Source organism: Typopeltis vanoorti, chromosome 18 (genome assembly GCF_054136105.1).
Source record: "Typopeltis vanoorti isolate ZY-2024b chromosome 18, IOZ_Tvanoo_1.0, whole genome shotgun sequence".
Lineage (NCBI taxonomy): Eukaryota > Metazoa > Arthropoda > Arachnida > Uropygi > Thelyphonidae > Typopeltis > Typopeltis vanoorti.
Window position 1 is genome coordinate 62974498 of NC_143566.1, and position 19515 is coordinate 62994012.

Consider the following 19515-nt stretch of genomic DNA (forward strand, 5'->3'; position numbering starts at 1 on the left):
GAAATAGTGTAGTATACTATTAAAAATAACTTTGTAAAATGTTTTAAATCAATAACTAAAATATTTCATCCTGGTGAGTGATTTTTTTTAAAATAGCTAGTCATAAAAATGTATAGATAGAAAATGTTCAAAATCTGTAATGTTTATTTTGAAGATGTATATAGGCGCACTAATCGAATTTGGGTATAGAAAAAAAATGACACACTAATCGGGGGAACATTAATCGAGGGATTGCTGTATATCCGTTACACTCAATCCCACTTACCATATCTGATAGCCAGGTTTTGCTAATGGGTTTCTACCCTAACTGGACTCTTATATCATTAGTAGTACTCCTCATCTCCTATTTCTTCTGTCATTCCTAAAAATAGTATACCATTACACTCGATCCCACTTACCATATGATTCTGATAGCCAGGTTTCACTAATGCCAACAATCTTAGGCCATGTTGTATTCAAGAAAGCATCGAACTCAACCCTTCATTTCTAATGCTCCTGGCATTTGTGTATAGACATAATTAATTACCACCTTTTTTTATTCTTATAATTAGATATGCAATCTGTTTTGGTCTGTTTCTAGAATTTTCTCTTTTCTCTCCCCAGATACACTTAAAAGGTCTTAACCCAAAGCATATTAGATTAGTGCATTGGATTGGAGATTGGCTATCTGATAGGTATCAACAAGTTGTGTATGGGGGTGCGATATCCAGGAAAAGGAAAATCACTAGTGGAGTGCCTCAGGGGTCTGTTTTAGGGCCATTACTATTTAACTTGTATATTAATGATATTGGCGAGGGTTTGGATGGAGATATTCAGTTGTTTGCAGATGATGCAAAGTTGGGACGAACCATAAAGAGTAGTGAAGATATTGTGGCCTTGCAAGAAGACTTGAATAAATTGAGTGATTGGGCAAGCAGATGGGGATGTGAGTTCAATATTGCAAAATGTAAGGTTTTAAAATTTGGAAAACAAAGATGGGATGCAGAATTTATGCTTGGTGAGAGTATATTGTTGGAAGTGGAGGAAATAAGAGATCTGGGGGTGATAGTGGATAAGGATCTAAAATTTAGGGGACACATCGCCAAAATTGTGAAGGCAACACAAAGACTTCTAGGAATGATGCAGAGGACACTGACGTGTAGAAGTAGGGAGGTTCTTGTTCCATTGTATAAGGCTTTGATTAGGCCACACATGGACTATTGTGCCCAGATTTGGTCACCTGGTTTTCAGAAGGATGAAGAGATGTTGGAAAGGGTCCAAAGGCGACTGACTAAGGTTTTTTCTGACCTCTGGAATGTTGAATATGAGGAAAGATTGAGAAGATGTAATTTGCAGAGTCGAGTGGAGAGAAGGAAGAGGGGAGATATGATAGAGACCCACAAGTTGGTAAGGGGTTGTTATAAGATCAATAGAGAAGTTCTACAGAGAATAGTGGAGAACCAGAGGTCATCCCTGGAAACTGTATAAAGAGGGTGTGAGTAGGGGAGTGAGAGGCAGATTTTTTTCGTGCAGAGTTGTGAATAATTGGAATGCCTTGCCTGAGAGTGTGGTGTCTGCAAGTAGTTTGAGTGTGTTTAAGACATGGTATGATGAGATGTGTGTGAGATAAAAGGACCTCCCAGATGAGTCTTTGACTCCAGAGGTCTTGTTTAATAATAATAATAATAATAATAATATTTTCCCACCCCTTTGCCACATACATAACCATGTTTTGAAGACATTCATATCCTTATCATGCTTGCAAACCATAATTGAACTTTCAACACATCTTTCCCATTCCTCCCTTGATGATCTAGTTTGTTTCCCTGACTCTCTGAATTAGGTCTCATACCAAGAAGTAATTTCTCAAGGTTCCTGATGCCAAATGAACACAGTCTGCACATGAAATCATTTGCTATTATTGCCTTTCTTCTTAACTCATTACTATCATATCTGGGTAACAAACAATTTTTACTCTCTTACATTTCTTTCTCACTTCTTCCAATAGACCTGTCTTATCTTCTCTCATACTATATTTGTCACTACTTAAATTATTAATACCTATCAGAACCACCATCTCTTGTACTTTTCTTTTTTGCTTTTCAATTACATTTGTCATATTTTTAATTTTTGTCCCCAGAAAACTAGAACTAATTCCTCTTCTTTTCAGCCATTTTCTGTCCACTGCTAGACGAAGGCTTCCTTCAGTTCTTTCCACCTTTCTCCGTTCTTGGCAATGGTTGACCAATTTTTCTTAGTAAAATTTGACAGTTCATCACTCCACCTTCTTAAAGTACATCCTCGGCCTCGTTTCCCTTCTTTTAGAATCCAGTCCGTTAGTACGGTAGTCCATCGTCATCTTCTCTTCTGGATAGATGTCCAGCCCATTTCCATTTCAGTAGCTTATGTTGAAGAGTGATGTCAGTGATGTAAGTTTGGCTTCTTATCCAGCAGTTTTGCTTCTTATCTTTTAATATGATGCCTAGCATCAACCTCTCCATTTTTCTTTGAGTTGTTAGTTTATTTGCCAGTGCTTTCGTTACCGACCAAGTTTCACAACCATATGTGATGACTGGAAGTATACACTGGTTAAATGTCTTCCTTTTTAAACAGAGTGGGACATAATTGTTTTGAAAATGCTTTTCAATTTTTCTGAATGCACCCCTGGCAAGTTGAACTCTCCTATTTATTTCATTTTGGAGTCCACAGTTTAGATCAATGAGATGACCTAAGTATGTATATGGAGAGACTCTTTCCAAGAAATTGTTTTCTATTATCATCTTTTTTGGTGTTACAAAATGATTAAACATGATTTTAGTTTTTTCTCTGTTTATTTTTAGACTGACTTTTCTGCTTTCATGATATAGGTCTTCTATCATTATATTAAGGTCTTCTGAAGTGTTTGCAAAAATTATATCATCTGCATATCTTAGATGTGTTAATATTCTGTTATCAATTTTTATACCAAGGTTTGTCCAGTTTATATTATTAAATATTTCTTGAAGGACTGCTGTAAAGATTTTGGGTGATAGTCTCCTTGTCGAACACCTTTTTCAATTGATATTTTATTGCTACTTGTGTGAAGTAGGATTGTTGCTGTTTCAGTGTGGTATATTTCCTGAAGGAGGTCCATATATTCTCCAGGAACTCCCTGATTCTGGAGTGCTTTGATTATTGCATTAGTTTTGATGGAATCAAAATGCTATTTCATAATCAATAAAGACTAACAGAGAGGCAATTGGTTTTCTTCTGCTTTTTCTATTATTTTTTTACTGCATGAATATGATCAATTGTGTTAAAGCCTTTACGGAATCCTGCTTGTTCTGTTGGTTGATTTGAGTCTAGAAGAAGGGTTAACCTGTTTGTTATTACTTTTGTGAGAATTTTATACAGATTGGAGAGAATACTAATTGGTCTATAGTTCTTTGCTACTACTTTGTCCCCTTTTTTAAATAATAGTATCAGAGTACTGTTTTTACAGTTTTTCTGTATCTTCCCATCGTCTAGGCATAGATTTAGTAAGTTTGTAATATGGTGAACTATGCTGTTTCCTCCCCATTTAATTAATTCTATGTGAATTAGGTCTTCACCGGACATTTTTCATTTGTTTTAATGCTTGTTTTATTTCATCTGAAGTGAATGGGAGGATGAATTTTATGTGCGATGGAGAAGAGTTATTTATATTTGATTTATCTATTGAAGGATCACTATAGAGTTCTTTATAAAATTTTTCTAGCCTGCTTAGGATTTATTCTTGGTTCCTTATTATATTTCCACCATTCTTATCTTTTATTGCAGTTATTTGACTTTTGCCAACTGATAAATGTTTTCTTAGTATTTTCATATATTTGTTGTTTTCAATTGTTTCTTTTATTTTTTTAATGTTATAAGATCTTATTTCATTTCTTATTTTTTTCCTTATTGTTTTGCATAGTTCTGCATATTCTATTTTAGAAATTAAGTTTTTGTCTTGTTTCATATTTCATCTCTCTTTTCGTAGTTCTAAGCTCTGAAAAAAAAATACCATGAACTCTGAAAGTTTATGGTCTTTTTGTTGTTCGTTGCTTTTGTATTCGTTGGTTGCTGAAATAATTACTTCCATTAGGTTTCTGCTTATTTTATTTATGTCTTTGTCTTAAAATATATATATTAAGTATAGTTTTTGATTGAGTTTTTCTTCGTAATCCTTCTTCTTGTTTTCAATAGGTTTTAAGTCAAACTTCTTAATTTTTTGTAGTTTAGCCATTTTATTCTTTCCAGTTCTGGGTTTATTTTAATTTTGGCTCTCACCAGTCTGTGGTCACTTCCTGTTTTTACTTGATTTAGTACTGAGGCATCTTGAACTATTTCTTTATTATTACACAGTATATAATCTATTTCATTGTCTATTTCTCCATTTGGACTTCTCTATGTCCATTTTCTTTTGAGGACTTTCTTAAAAAATGTATTCATAATGTAAAGCTTAGTTACGGATAGAGAATTCTGTAAGAGCCATTCCTGAGTTGCTGCTTGTACCATATATGCATGGTCCTATTGTGTCTATTTGGTAAATGGGATGACCTACTTTGGCGTTAAAATCGCCCATTACTATAGTAAAGTTTTGATTGCTATTTGTTTTTTTGTCTAGAGTGTGCTGCAGTGAGTCATAAAATGCTTCTTTCTCTTCATCAGTGTGGGATGAGGTGGGAGCATATATTTGGATGATCCTGTTTTAAGTTTGGAGTTTATTTTAAGTGTGATTTCTATAGAAAACCCACCCATACAGGCAGATACATTGACCAACAATCCCACCACCCCTCCTCACAACAATAGGGAGTCATTAAGACACTACCTAAACTTATCTGCTCGAATGACAATGCCCTAACCACAGAACTAAACCACATTCTCAACACTTTCTCAGCCAATGGCTACACCCCCCCCAAAAAAAAAGAAAAATCCAAAAAATATTGAAACCAGTAAACCACAACTCCCCCCCCCCCCCTCACAACAAGGATTACTCTAAATCCATCACCATACCCTACATCTGAGGCACCTCGGAAAAAATCACAAAAATCTTAAAAAACATAACTTAACTTCTTGTTACAGACCATATAAAAAATTGGCATCCCTTATCCGCTCTACTAAAGACCAACCCCCCCCCCCCCCAGACCTACTTGGTGTATACCAGGTCCCTTGCAGCTGTAAGCTGTCCTACTTTGGCCAAACAGGCAGGACAGCAAATATCAGAATTTCAGAACACAAGGACTACATCCATTTTCACCAATACAGCCACTCTGATCTTGCTGATCATGCGCTGGATACCTGCCATAGAATACAGTGGAAGAAAGCCAGGATAATACACCGTAGCAAATACAGATATGAAAGGCTTTTTATGGAATCAGCTTCAGCCCTAAGAAACGATCCAAACTTCAACAAATTTGGTTGCATGAAACTTCCTTAAATTTGGGAAACCTACATCAGAAGACCTTCAGCCCAATTGCCCAAGAATACCAACATTGCCTGCTAGAGGGCACAATCAGGACTTTAGGAGAAATAATAGCTTCCTACTTCTTCCTCACTTACTGTTTTGTTGTGCCTGCATGCACATGTCTTGTACTTAAGTTCTTGAAAATGGTAACATGACGTTGCCGAAATATTGAAATATATTAAAATTTATTTTAATGTATATCCTAGTATGTTGTAATTTCCTTAAATTATATAGTGAAAATGCATAATCAATGTCTAAGCCTTTCCACGAGAAGTGATTTCTATTATTCTTTCATCTGTATAATTAAATTCTTCTATATGGTGTGCAATTGTTTTCTTAATTAGAAATCCAACTCTGTATTATCCTTTAGTTTTCCCATAATAGTATAAGTAGTCTCTATTTTTTAGTTTTATTAGATGTTCATCTTACCCGCGAACTTCATTTAAACCTATGATGTCCCATTTAATGTTTTAGTTCTTGCTGTAAGATGGCAAGGTCTTCCTCTTCTTTAAGTGTTCGACAATTAAATGCTCCTTTATATAAAGGAAAAGAGGATTGTATGGATTACTGTTATATTTATGAATTCTTTGGGCTATTCCACTATTGCTTATTATTTGGGAAAGCTTCTCCACTGCATCATGTTCTGGTCTCCATAAATGGTTTCGATCAGAGTAGTCATATAGTTGGGGAAATTTAGTCACATCTAGTGTTTGCTCATTCTGGCCATAGGCTTTACAGCCTTTCTTTCTTCTTGGCATTGTAGTGGAGGGGTTGTGGCCTAATCTTCCACGCTGGCCATATAACGTCTTGGGAGATGCATTTTATAGCTTTCTGTCAGCTCTTTGCTCAGTATCAACTTTGCCATGGCTCATTACGACACCATGTTTCCTGGGGGGGGGGGATCCATGTGGAGGCATGATACAAAGACTTCCTGGGTATGGCCCTCCAGACTTCACCGAAATATTGGCATTGCCATCTGTATCAGTTCCATTAGGGTTTTTGACCGTGTTGTAGGTTGCAGCGCACCATGGAAATCCATCCCATGCTTAACCGTGTTCAACACGCTGCAAGCATGACTGATGGCCAGTCAGCCAAGATCCTGGTTGGAGAACACAGCTAATCCTCCCCCCTAGAACTAATTAATATATATATCCAGAAATTATTTCTTGATATATATATTTTGATATTTACAAAACTTATGTTTTGCCAACTGGAGATGGGTAATTTGGGTCTAGAACGGATGAACTGTGATCCCCTTCCCTACACAAGCTCACTCAATAAACGCACATAGTGAAATGGCTCAAGACATTAAAGATTTCAAATTGAATACCTAAAACTAATTGAAAGTTTGGAAGAAATGTTGATAGGAAATGTGATGAGATTGTAATTATGTTTAATTGCCTTTTTTATACCACTGGGAGTTTCATTCTAGGTAATTATAAACATCATAGTGGGATGTTGGTAAGTAAAAGATGATGTGTATGAAGTGAGAGTGATAAGGATTTTCTTGTAGTATTTGAATAAGGGAACAGTTTTTCTTCTGTTGTTTCCTGGGGCACATTCTTAATGCATTTTGATGGGTAAGCTGGTGTCTAGAATAGAAATCAGTTAATTGTGGAGTTCATCTTGTTGCCACCATTAGATAATAATTTAGATAACTTCCAGCAGATGCTTTGAAGATCCTTCACTTTTTATGTAGAATTATGAAATACGGTTTGAACAGTCAAATGCAGAATGTTAGAGTATTATTAGGCATTTTTTCCAGGTAGGGCTGAAATAGTGGGTTTTTCTTTATTCTCACAGTTGTTAAACAGGCAAACCAGTTGATGAATAGTCACATAATTAAAACTGTGCAATTCCTCAGTGCATCAGGCATGAGGTCTTCTGTTCATACGAATTAGAACTTACATAATCTAGTATTTATCCATTTTCATTTTATTTGCATGTCCAACTTGATGTAAATTTTAGAAATTTGAAAAATATCTGGTAAACAACTTATACAAAAGTCTGCTTAGCTGATGTTTCATCCTCCATTCAGTGCTGTGTGATCTGCTTAATATTCAGTCCTTTTGTTATTAATCTCTTCTGCTAATGTTTTATTTTTTGTGACTTTTAATAGTATTTCATATAAATGTAAATTAAATTAAGAGGGCTATAATTGTGTGTATTTATGAATTATTATTATTAGACAAACTTCATAGACTAGCTAATTACCACTGCATGACTAACATCATGCACTGCTGATTATAACATTATGTGTAAGATTTTTTGGTATTCCTGCTTTATTGGCAATAATAAATTTTTATTAATATAAAGTGAGTTTAATAAATTAATGTTTATTGATTAATTCAGTTATACAATTATTCATTACACGAGGATTCACTGGAAAGCATATATCACATAAAGAAAGGACTTGCCATATGTTGAATAGATGTGAGAATTTACAGATTATGATATTATTAAGGCCAATTAAATATTATTTTATTTTACCTTGGACTTTGTAAATAATTGTTTAGTTAATTAGTTGTTTAATTGTAACTTAGATACTTCACAGTATTGGGATTATATTTAAGTTTATCTTGTAATTTGTTCATGTATGTATCCTAAAAATTTCTATTTTTTTTTTGTTATAGACACTTCAGTGTTTAAAAATTGGAGCCCTTTCTCGAACTACAGCAAGTACAAGGATGAATGCACAGTCTTCAAGGTCTCATGCAATTTTTACATTGCATATTAAACAACAAAGATTGATTAAAGTAGAGGTAAACATTTATTAGTTTAGTGTGGATATTTTAAAATGCTGATTTTCATTTATGTTGTTCCTTAATGGAAAGAAACGTGCATGGAGTAATTAAATTTATTTAATTATTATGCTGATATAGACTATCCACTTTCACCATACTTATTTAACATATATATTATTTATTAGTAATGTTGTCAGAGAAGCTCTAGAAGAACATACTGGCTTCTCAGTGAATGGAACCAACATCACCCATCACTTCAGTAAATGGAACCATCACCCATATCAAATATGCAAATGATATAGTCCTCCTTATTAACAGCAAAGAAGATCTGAAATCTATGATCAGCAAAATAAACCAAATTAGCAATAAATATAATATGAGTATAAATTTCACTAAAACTAAAATAATGACAATAGGGAAAGAAAAGAAACTAGTTAACATTGATAATAAATATATTGAACAAGTAACTCAGTTTACCTATTTGGGATCACTCATCACTGAAGATCTAAATTATATGAAAACAGTAAATCATAGTATAGGTTTAGGTTGGTCTGTAATAGGAAAGCTAAATAAGGTTTGGAATAGTAATAAAATAAGTAAACAGTTAGAGTTTCAATACATTCAGCTATGAAATAAGAATGGATTTATAATGTCCCATAGTAATTCCTCTACTTCTTCTTTAATTGAATCTTCTGTCTTGAACACATGTCTCATTGTCTAATTCCCCATTTTAATGTTTGTACACATCACTCTTGATATTGCTTTTCATTCAAGTTTGGAAGTTTGGTATCATGCTATAGCTACTCCTTCCTTTCCCTAATCATTGTCTAAATTTACCCTCTTGTATTTGTTATTGGGAAGAATTTCACTAGTTTTAGTCGTGTTTGTTTTTGTAACACCAGTTATGGCAACCTGGTACTTCTCCAGTTCATCTGCTAACTTCACTCCTTTTCTTTTGATGGTGGATATCTTATTCTGCTGATGATGTGGAGTTTGTTCTGCAAGCTGACTTTTTACTTTTCTCCCTGGTTCCCTTGAAAAAATGGCAGGGTCTTGTTAACCTGGTGAAGCTTAACCATCATAAAAATTCATGATGTTGGTGTGATAATATTCCTACCTTAAGCCAATAAAAATACAGTTTGGTTCGCTAAATCCTAAATTGTTCAGTCCATCATCATTCATCAGAGCAGTATCCAGGTTGATACCTACTAACAGAGTACACCATGAGAAAGTGAGGCATAGACATTAAGTCAGAAGTCCTGGTCAGTTCTCCACTCCTTGAAAGGCAATGGGAGTTCTCACAGTTATTAAGCTGTGACCCCCCCATATGTAAGAATATTAGATCTGCTAATAACATAAAATTATATGACTGTAAATGCAGTAACTATTATTCTACCAGTTGAGAGCAATCTTATAGTTTTAACTTTGTTAGCAAATCATCTTTTTCCTGTCATGGATTTTAGGCCAAGTGGCCTGCTCCAGTTACATGCCATTGCTTTTTTGGTCTTCCAATGCTTCTTTTCCATTCATTTTTTATCTGTATGGTATTTTTGGCATCTGCTATTGTAAGTAAATATATACTTATATTTATTTAAAAATATAAAAATCAACTAAATGATACTGCAACAGAAGTAATCAAAGAACTAGCAGAGATCTTTGAAAATGACATCTTGGAAGAGGAGGTGAATAAGGTTGTAAAACATATCAAGAACAACAAGAATCCTGGAAATGACAACATAATAGGCAAGATGCTAAAATATGGGGGAGAATCATTTGTAAAAGAAATACATAAACTATGTAGTGTAATATGGAGATCAGGGTATGCCCCCGAAGAGTGGAAAAAAATCGGTCTTGGTTGTTCTTCATAAGAAAAGCAGTGCTTTAGAAATCGCCATTTACAGAACTATTGCATTAATGAGTCATCTTGGCAAAGTGCTGATGAAAATACTCACAAAACGCCTGAAGGGGCATATGGAGGCACATCTTCCGGATGAGCAAGCCGAATTTTCACAAGATCGAAGTACAGTGTAACAAATACTCGCACTAAAACTAATAGCAGAGAAAGCTTGAAGAAAGAACAAAAAGATATATTGCTGTTTCGTGGACTTCCACAATGCAATATTGACCAAAAAATAACATGGGCTGTCTTGGAATCTTATGGTGTGGACAATAAATTGATCTGCCTGCTGAAAGATATAAACAGCCAAGCACAAGCAAAAATCAGAATAGCAGGTGAGACTGGAGATTGGTTTGCCACTAATCAAGGCACAAGACAAGGGGACCCAATATCACCAATCATCTTCATCACACATCTGGGAAGAACACTAGATAAGATTAAAGAAGAAGGTGGAGGCATTTCAATAAATAGCATGAGAATAAACTACCTCTACTTTGAAGATGACATCGTCCTGATTGAAGAAGATGCAGCAAGGCTGGAACTGACATTGCAAACACTATACACAGAGGGAAAAAGATATGAACTAAATGTCAACTTTGAAAAAACTAAATCAATAATATTCGGACAACAGGAGTTACTGAACAGAGTTACAATAGACAGATTTCAACTGGAAAATATGGAACACTTCACATATCTTGGATGCCACATGACGCATGACTTGGATCCCAAAAAAGAGATACAAATTAGAATAGCCAGAGCAACAACTATTTTAAAAGCCATGGACAAAATATGGAAGAGCCGAGCTATTAAGATGCAAACTAAACTGCACATTGTAGAAACCTGTATCTTCAGCAGCATGCTCTATGGATGCGAGGCCTGAGAGAATCTGAAAGGAGGATATTGGCATTTGAGAGGAAGTGCTATAGAAAGATCTTGAGAATAAGCTGGATACAGAAAGTGAACAATGAGGAAATCTACAGATACAGATATAATACAACCAAAAGAAAACCTGATCCAGAAAATAATCAAAAGGAAACTACGTCTATTTGGCCATATATGTAGAATGAATGATGAGAGAAAATTAAAAACGTTGATGTTTTGAATGATTGAAGGAAAGAGCAAAAGAGGAAGATCGAACAGAGAATGGGGTGAGGACATCATCAAATGACGTGGAAACTCTATACACAAACTGAGTCATCTTGCACAAAATAGAATGCAATGGAAGAATCATTCAAGATGGCAGCAGACACCTACTGGCATTGGACCCATGGTTGTTGATGATGATGATGATATTTATTTATATATTGGTTAATTGGTTTTATATTCAGGGATTATAAAATTTCTTCATTTGTTTTATGGCCCCACTTGGTATATCCTGCTGTTTTTCTGATTCTTGATTCAGAAAAATTTTTTTGCATTTTTTGTACCAGGGATGGCTTAAATATATTGTTTATTATGCTGTTCACTTTAATAAAATTTGCTATTTTAATGTCTACATCTTTTTCATCTTCATATGATAAGTTACATCCCAGATATTTCAAAGTATCTACTTGTTCTAATATTTTGTTATGTCATTTTACTTCTTATTGGGTTTTCTTCTTTGAAAGCCATTATTTTTTTATCTTTACTTTTGATATTCTAATATTATTTTGTTCTGAAATTTCATTTAATAATTTCACTGATCTCTGTAGATCATCCTCTGATGTTGCTAATACAATCTGATCATCTGCAAATGGTAGTGTATATGTCTTTATTTGTAAGTTATGTTGTTTCCAAATTGTTATATTAAAAAGTACAGGTTATAGCATGCATCCTTTCCATACTCCTCTTGATATGTCTTTCCATTCTGATATTTCTTCTAATTTGACTATTTTATTTCCTGTGTCAATTACTTGAATATACTGTTAATAAATTAATAGACTATTTATTAGAGCTGGTTTTGTATATTTCGATTGGTTAATATTTAAATTTTTTTTTATTAATTTTATCAAAGGCTTTCAGTTAATAAAGGCCACATATGTTTCTTTTTGAAATTCTCTTTTCTTTTTGATTAATAATTTTTGAGTGAAAACTCAGTGTTTTGCAAGACTGGCCTTTTCAGAATCCATTCTGTTCTAGTAGTTTATTCTCTGTAGTACCATTTTTAGTTTCTCTTTTATTAAAAAAATATTCCTGCATATATTTTGTACTTTACATTTAGCAGACTAATTCCCCTAAAATTATTGCAGACATCTTTATTTCCTTTTTTTTTTAATTAGGGATAACCAGTACGTTTTTATCAAGGGTTTGGAGTTTTTCCACAAATCCAGACCATGCTAAACAATTTCAGAAGTCTTGCATTAACTTTCTCACCTGCATTTTTGTGCAGTTTCATGTTTATATTGTCTTCTCCTGGTGTTTTCCTATTTTTCATCTTATTTATTGAATTTTTAAGTTCTGACATTGTAATATTTTCTGCTAGATTATTTTGTTGTGAAATTTTACTTTATTATCATCAGTCCAGAGATTTTGAAAATAAGTTACCCATTTTTCTAAATCTGTTGCTTGTATTTTTATCTTTTCTTTTATTTCTTTTTACACGTATTTTATTATTTCTAGTTTTGCTACAAAATTTTGCTCTCTCTCTCTCTCTCTCTCTCTCTCTCTCTCTCTCTCTCTCTCTCTCTCTCTCTCTGTGTGTGTGTGTGTGTTTTTGCCTTACTTCTCGTTTTGCAGTTGCACTGTTTTTTGTACTCTATTTATTTTTGCTTCTGTTTTGAAATTTAGCCATTTCTAGTAGTTCTCTTTTTTTTATTGTTTCTATTTCTTTGTCCCAGTTTTGTAGTCCTTTTTTTTATTATTTACTCTTTATTCCTAAGCTTTCTGTTGCTGCTTTTGTCAGGAGTTGTTTCAGATTTTCCCATTTCTGTTCTGTATCATTGAATTCATGTATGGTTTCTATTTTTAAATCAGTGCATTTGTGATATTGTTGCCTATCATGGAGATTTTTTAATGCAGAAATTTTATATATTGGTTGATAGTTAGTTATTTTCCACTTTATTTATTTTAACCATTTTGGTTTAAATCAAACTTTTGCCAATACCACATAATGATCATGTGTTAGCAAGTCATATAGGGGATTTTGTTAAGAGGATGTATATGTTGACCTGTACTGTGATTCTAATAAAGTGAGATGTCAGCTTATAGCTGTGCCATTGGAACTGAATAGTAGAGGAATCAGTGTATGGGGAAGTGGTTAAGGGATGTTCTGAGGAAGTTACAGCTGACTGCATTCCTCAGGCTAAGGAGAATATTTTATAAAGCAGTTTAAATGATAGAATAAAACTTAAGAACTATTTGAGTGACAGTCATGGTGAAGGTCAAATCAGGCTATGCAAAGAAATTGGCTGTACGAGCCTAAGGAAATCTGATGGAATTCTTTTATTATGTGACAAGTAAAAGGAATGATGAAGAATGGCTATGACACTGTATCTTAGTGAATACAGATAGGATTTTGTTGAAATAGGAAAAAGAGCTGAGTTATTAAGTAATAGCTTTAGTGAGATATATTATTTAAAATACAAATATGTAAGTAGTAGACATAACTATTAATATGTTATCACTAGTAGTTTTGAAGATAATTAGGTTTTTATTGGTTGTTAAATAAATTATATACAAGCTTTATTTCATTCCAAAGAAAATGTCAGATTATCACTGGGAGTGCAGTTGTCATATTATAAGTTTGTCATTAAGCATTAATTCTCTTTTTTTCTATGGAGCCCTCTCCCCATTCAGAAAATTCCAACATGAATAATTTTTTTATGATCATGATACTTATAGTGGTGATTTTATGAACTTATGATTTTGCTAGTCAAATACATTTTATTAAACTTAAAACAGGTGAAATCCTAACATTTTATATTTAGTCAACCTGACTTTTTTTTCTTTGAATGGACACCTCTATAACAAATATGAGGACAGTGGCACATGTCCTTTAATTAGAAGGACCTAGGCCTGAATCCTCCCTGGGATGTGTAAAACTTTTGAGAGCTTTTCAGCTGAAGGTGAGTTAGCTAGTTTCATACAAAGGTAGCAGTTTCCCTTCCTAGAAATGTGATTTTCTCCTTTCATGAAATTTGTATGAGAGGTAAGCAAGGGAAAGCAGTTTTTTTTTTTTTTTTTTGCTTGGAAAAAAGTGGATGAGTACAATTCATTTCCTAAGAATGTGGTGAGTGCAACAGCAGTAAACCAGTTTAAGGTATCTTTGAGTATTGTGCTTGATAGTGAGAACCTGTCACAATGAGTCTTTTGACTCCACAGAGGTCTCTGATGATAATAAAACACATTCATTAAATTCAACTTAGTTGTCATTACCATAATTCCAACCAGTACATTTATTAGAATTTTTAATCAAGATCAATAATTTCAGTTTTAAAGTTTGTTTAGCATATTATTTCATTTTTTATTTTTGTTCTATTTTTGTCAAATTATTCCTTAGCCTATTGAAGAGGAAACATGCAGAGATGCCAATCAAAAGCAGACAGAAGGAGAACCTCTACATGAATTTGAAACATTAACTGCAAAATTTCATTTTGTAGATTTAGCTGGCTCAGAGAGGCTAAAAAGAACAGGTGCAACTGGAGAAAGAGCAAAAGAAGGCATTTCAATTAATTGCGGTCTAGTAAGTTTTGATTTTCTGTACTAAATGTGATACTTTAAATAATAGTAATATTTAGTATAGCTATGGTAAACGGAATTACCGAGGACGTGTTTTAATTATGCATAATTACTGTAGTGGTTTTAATAGATTTGATAATACTAGCTAATGAAGAAAAGACTTTAATACTAATTTGTTTGCAGCCTATTTGCTGGAACACAGGTATCATAATACCTGATGGAGATGCAATGGAGATATAGTTTTATTAAACTGACATTTGTACTCATAATAACATAACATAACATTTTCTGAGTTAAGTATATTACCAGACAACTACTAAACATAATTTCCACTAATAGACAAAGATTATATAACTTAACCTTATTGATAGTCTTATACTTTGGCATTTATTTCATTAGACGATTTTTGGATTATACTTTAATAATTGAAATTTGTTAACTGAAGAAGTAGTACAATGAAAATATAATACAATAGATGCAACAAGTATTAAGAACAGTACAAGTGATAGTAATAGTAAAAAGTAATACTACATATGTTATAAAAAAAATCCTATAATTTTTTTCAAGTGGAATATAGAGATTGATAGTTAAAGAAAATACTTAGGAATAAAGAACAGAAAATGGAAATAGATTGGAATGAACTGTACAATGTTTGTTACCATAGCCATGCTGGTTACTATAAAAGTACAAATAAATAACTGCCAGTGAAGGCACATGTATAAATACAAAATATAATTGAGACATATTATAAAATATTTAGAGTAATTTCCTGTAATATGCATTTAAATTAAGTTAACATTATTTAGTCCCATGAGATAGTCTGTCAATTTTTTTCTAAAAGTATCCTGATGTTATAGACTTTATTTAATTAGGCAGTTTATTGTAGTAACTTGGTGCTAAATATTCAAAAGATTTATGAAAAATTTCTTTGTTTGCCTTGGGAACTACCAGCAAGTTCTACAATAAACTGCCTAATTAAATAAAGTCTATAACATCAGGATACTTTTAGAAAAAAATTGACAGACTATCTCATGGGACTAAATACTGTTAACTTAATTTAAATGCATATTACAGGAAATTATTCTAAATATATATAGTGTATAATTATGTAGATAAAGTTTCTGTAAAGGCAAAAATGTTAAGAATAGCAAACAGGGCACTAGTTGAATATGACCCATTTTTTCTTAGTGTACCGTGATACACTAAGAATGGTTGGACCAGATCTTCTAACTAGAATTCAGTATTTAAATTAGTAATTGCTGTGACTCTGATTATTCTATTTTGTATTTGAATCTAAGGAAGCAGATTGTTGTAGTAATCTCCATCCTAACAGGTGATGCCATATTGCAGTGAAAATCACCTGAAATCAGACCTATTAAACCTGAATGCCCAAATGACAAAATACTCAGAAATACTGAATTGCCTATACATAACGACATATCAGAACTACAGTTTAACAGATTGAAATCAAGAAAGCCCCCTCTTTGTGAAGCTAAACATCTGAGAATGATTAACTATATTACCAAAGATCACTGGAAATGAGTGTGGAGCATAAATACTAATGGCTAACTCGAAATTTGGTTTGATAGGCTCTGCCTCAGCATCCCAGGTATGGAATTGAGCAGAAAGACATGGCTAACACTGAACAGGATTTGTACCAGCCATGGAAGATGTGCAAGCTTTCTGTACGAGCAGGAGAAAATTCCTGGAGTGTGACTGTGGACACCCAAACCAATTAATCCATCATATTTCCACTGAGTGCAGTCTTTGCTCATATACGGGTCAAAGAAACGACTTGCTGGAGGCGACACCACCACCACCTGTTATAGACTGGATCATGGAACTTGATCTTAACTTATAAGTGCTTTGTCTGCCAAAAGTGTAACTGCCTATGTTTTACTTTAATTGCTTGTTATTTACATTTTTTATTTACCTTTTACGTAAATATTTGTACTGATTTATGTACATGCACTTTTATAACTATATGTAGATTGCCATGCGATAAATAAATAAAACGATGTAGAAAAATTGATCATAGTCTTCTTCTGGGTCTTTTCTGACTGTCCTGATATCAAACACTTGTTTTGCTAACTTTTCCATTTTGTCCTGGTGGCTACACCATCTTAGATTAGGTCTGCCCAAATGCTAATAATGTCAAGTTCCTCCTTCCTATCTTAATTTTCAGTATGACTCTACCATTGATGCCATCTATTCATTCTCTTAATTCTTCTCTCAATTCTCATATGTTGTCTGTAGTTTTTAGTGTTATGACTAATTTCTTTCCAGATAAATTTATTCACATTTATTGACTCTCTGCCATACCAGATTTTTTTGTTCTGTTGTTTATTTTCATATTTAATTTGCATTATTTTAAAAATTTTGCCTAATTTTGTAATGCAGCTCCTACCCAAAAGGTTCTTTAAACTTATAGTACATTTGTGCCATGGATGGCCTAAGGATTTTTTATTTTTTAAAAAAATGTAATTTTATAATTTTTTTGTATTTTTTAAAAAATTTATTTTCTGCATAGTCCAGAAACTCTGGTCTGAAGACTTGATACTTTATGTATCTGCATAACATATCTGGAACTTTTTCAAGCAACTTCAGACCTCCAGTAAGCAGAATGGTGGCTCACACATGACAATGAAATTCATCTCCTGCTTAAAGGCATTCACAAATATACATGCATGTGGGAGGATTATAATGTGCAACCTGTTAATTGGAGAGTGGATACAGTAGCCACTCAGCCAACCAGGCCAGCAAATAGCTCAAATATTTTGTTTGTTCTATAGCTTCTCCATTTAGGATGCTGCTAATGTTTTTAATTTTCCATCCTGTTTTCATATTTTTTTGTCTTTTGATTGCTGATTTTCATACTAAATTTGTTACATTTATTCAATTTAGGAAATTCTGCAGACTTGTAGATTATAGCATCTGCATGAAGTAAACAGCTGAGTGGAATTTCAGTATACTTGATTTTACACGAAACTGTATTCCTGTTATATCTTTTATTCTAATTGCAGACATCCATATAATTGTATTATTTTGAATAGTTTTTCTTGACATTCTGTCATATGCCTTTTTCAGATATAGAAAACTTAAATACTTGAGCCTTGTTATATTCCCATGATTTTTCAGTTATTTGTCTTGAAGTAAAAACATGATTCTGACCACTTCTATATTGGCCTGAACCCAATCTGTTCTTGCCATTCTCAAGTATGCTTACATAAATCTTACCTGGATCACTCAGGGGGCAATTCATTTATAATTCTAACATTGAGTTTATTTCTGTTTTTGTTATACATGGGCATCATGGCTGCTACTTCTTTCATCCAAATTTAACCTTCTGACCATGAAAGAATTTAGGGCAACCATAAAACTTTTATACCTCCATATTCAAGCATTTCTGATTAAATATCATCTACTCTAGTCGCCTTTAAACATTTGAGGCTTTTGGTGGCTTTTTCTCTCTCAAGCATTGATACATACTCCTGATTAAATTCCTGTTGAAAGTATTCAATCAACTTCTTGCTTCTTTTAACACTTTTAAAGTAATGACCCCAAACATCTAGAATACCACTTATGTCATTTATCATCTCTAATTCCTTTTAGAGTATTCTTTCCTCATTATCTCGGCTTTTTGAATAATCTCCAAAATGTAATATCTATGTTCTTATCAGTCTTTCCATGACTTTTGTTTAGCTATTTTGATGCTCTGTTTTGTTTTCTTACATTTTTCTCTGCATTTTCTCAGCACACATGCTGATTTGCTAGAAAATTGTGGTATACTTTCTTTTTCATGATTTTTTTAAATTTCCAAGTATGCTATGGATTACTGATTTTTCTGATCTTATAGACAGTTGCACTATATTTCTCTCTGGTATCATTCAATGCTTTTCCTTCATCACCACCGACTCCAAGGTGTGATTTGTTTTTAAACTCTTATTTTTTTTTTCTTCAATAATATTTGTATATTTGAGTCTCGCTTCACCTCTGAAAGCTGCTCAGCTTTGATTCCTGTTAAAACTTTCTTACATAGTTTACTTCTCAGTTTGATTAATTTTTCTTCTGCTCAAACATAAATGCCTATTGCTCCATATTTCAAATTCCCTGTGTTGTGAACCTGCATTGAAGATATTGCTATGAACAGTAACATAGTCATTGAAAATTTCTTATTTATTGTGTCTTCCATGCGAGTTTGTGAATTTTTGTTCATGAAATGGACTAGTCATTGATATTACCATGTTCCAATAGTTTTATGTTAGATCATGAAGTTATTAATGACCAGTCCATCTACTGAACAGAAATCCAGTTAGTACTTACTATTTTGAGCTTTTCTCTTTTCAAATTTTCTCAAAAGATCTCTCTAGTATTCATTTCTTACTCTGCTGTTTAGATCTCCAACAAATACAAACTTTTTTTTGTCAATTTGATTCATTACAATTCCTTTTTTGTAATGAATCAAAAAATGGTACTTCTTCCGTAGCCAGTAGTTATGTCTTTCATTTGATACCTCTTTATCGTCCTTCTTTTATTAATACCAGTTATGTTGATGTGATACTTCTATAATTCTTCTCTTTCATTGCTTTTTATGTTGATGGTGCTATGCCTGTTTTAAATTCTGTTGATGAGTTTGCTCCATTTGTTGACTTTTCACTGTTCATTGTGGTTTCTGATAAAACTGGGTCCTAGTTAAGCTTGGTGGAGTTCTACTTGACATGACATTTCATCATATTGCACTGTCATTTTGTTGGCTAAATCCAAAATTATTA

General features: G+C 33.1%; 1 protein-coding gene across 1 annotated transcript in view; it reads left to right on the forward strand.

Annotated features, from left to right (window-relative positions):
- Positions 1 to 19515, forward strand: part of LOC150096717 (kinesin-like protein KIF21A) — a 753433-nt gene that overhangs the window by 99205 nt on the left and 634713 nt on the right. Inside the window, exons 7-8 of the mRNA XM_090408696.1 lie at positions 8080 to 8208; positions 14565 to 14747. Of these exons, the coding sequence (XP_090264822.1) occupies positions 8080 to 8208; positions 14565 to 14747 (312 nt within the window). The remainder of the gene's footprint in view (positions 1 to 8079; positions 8209 to 14564; positions 14748 to 19515) is intronic.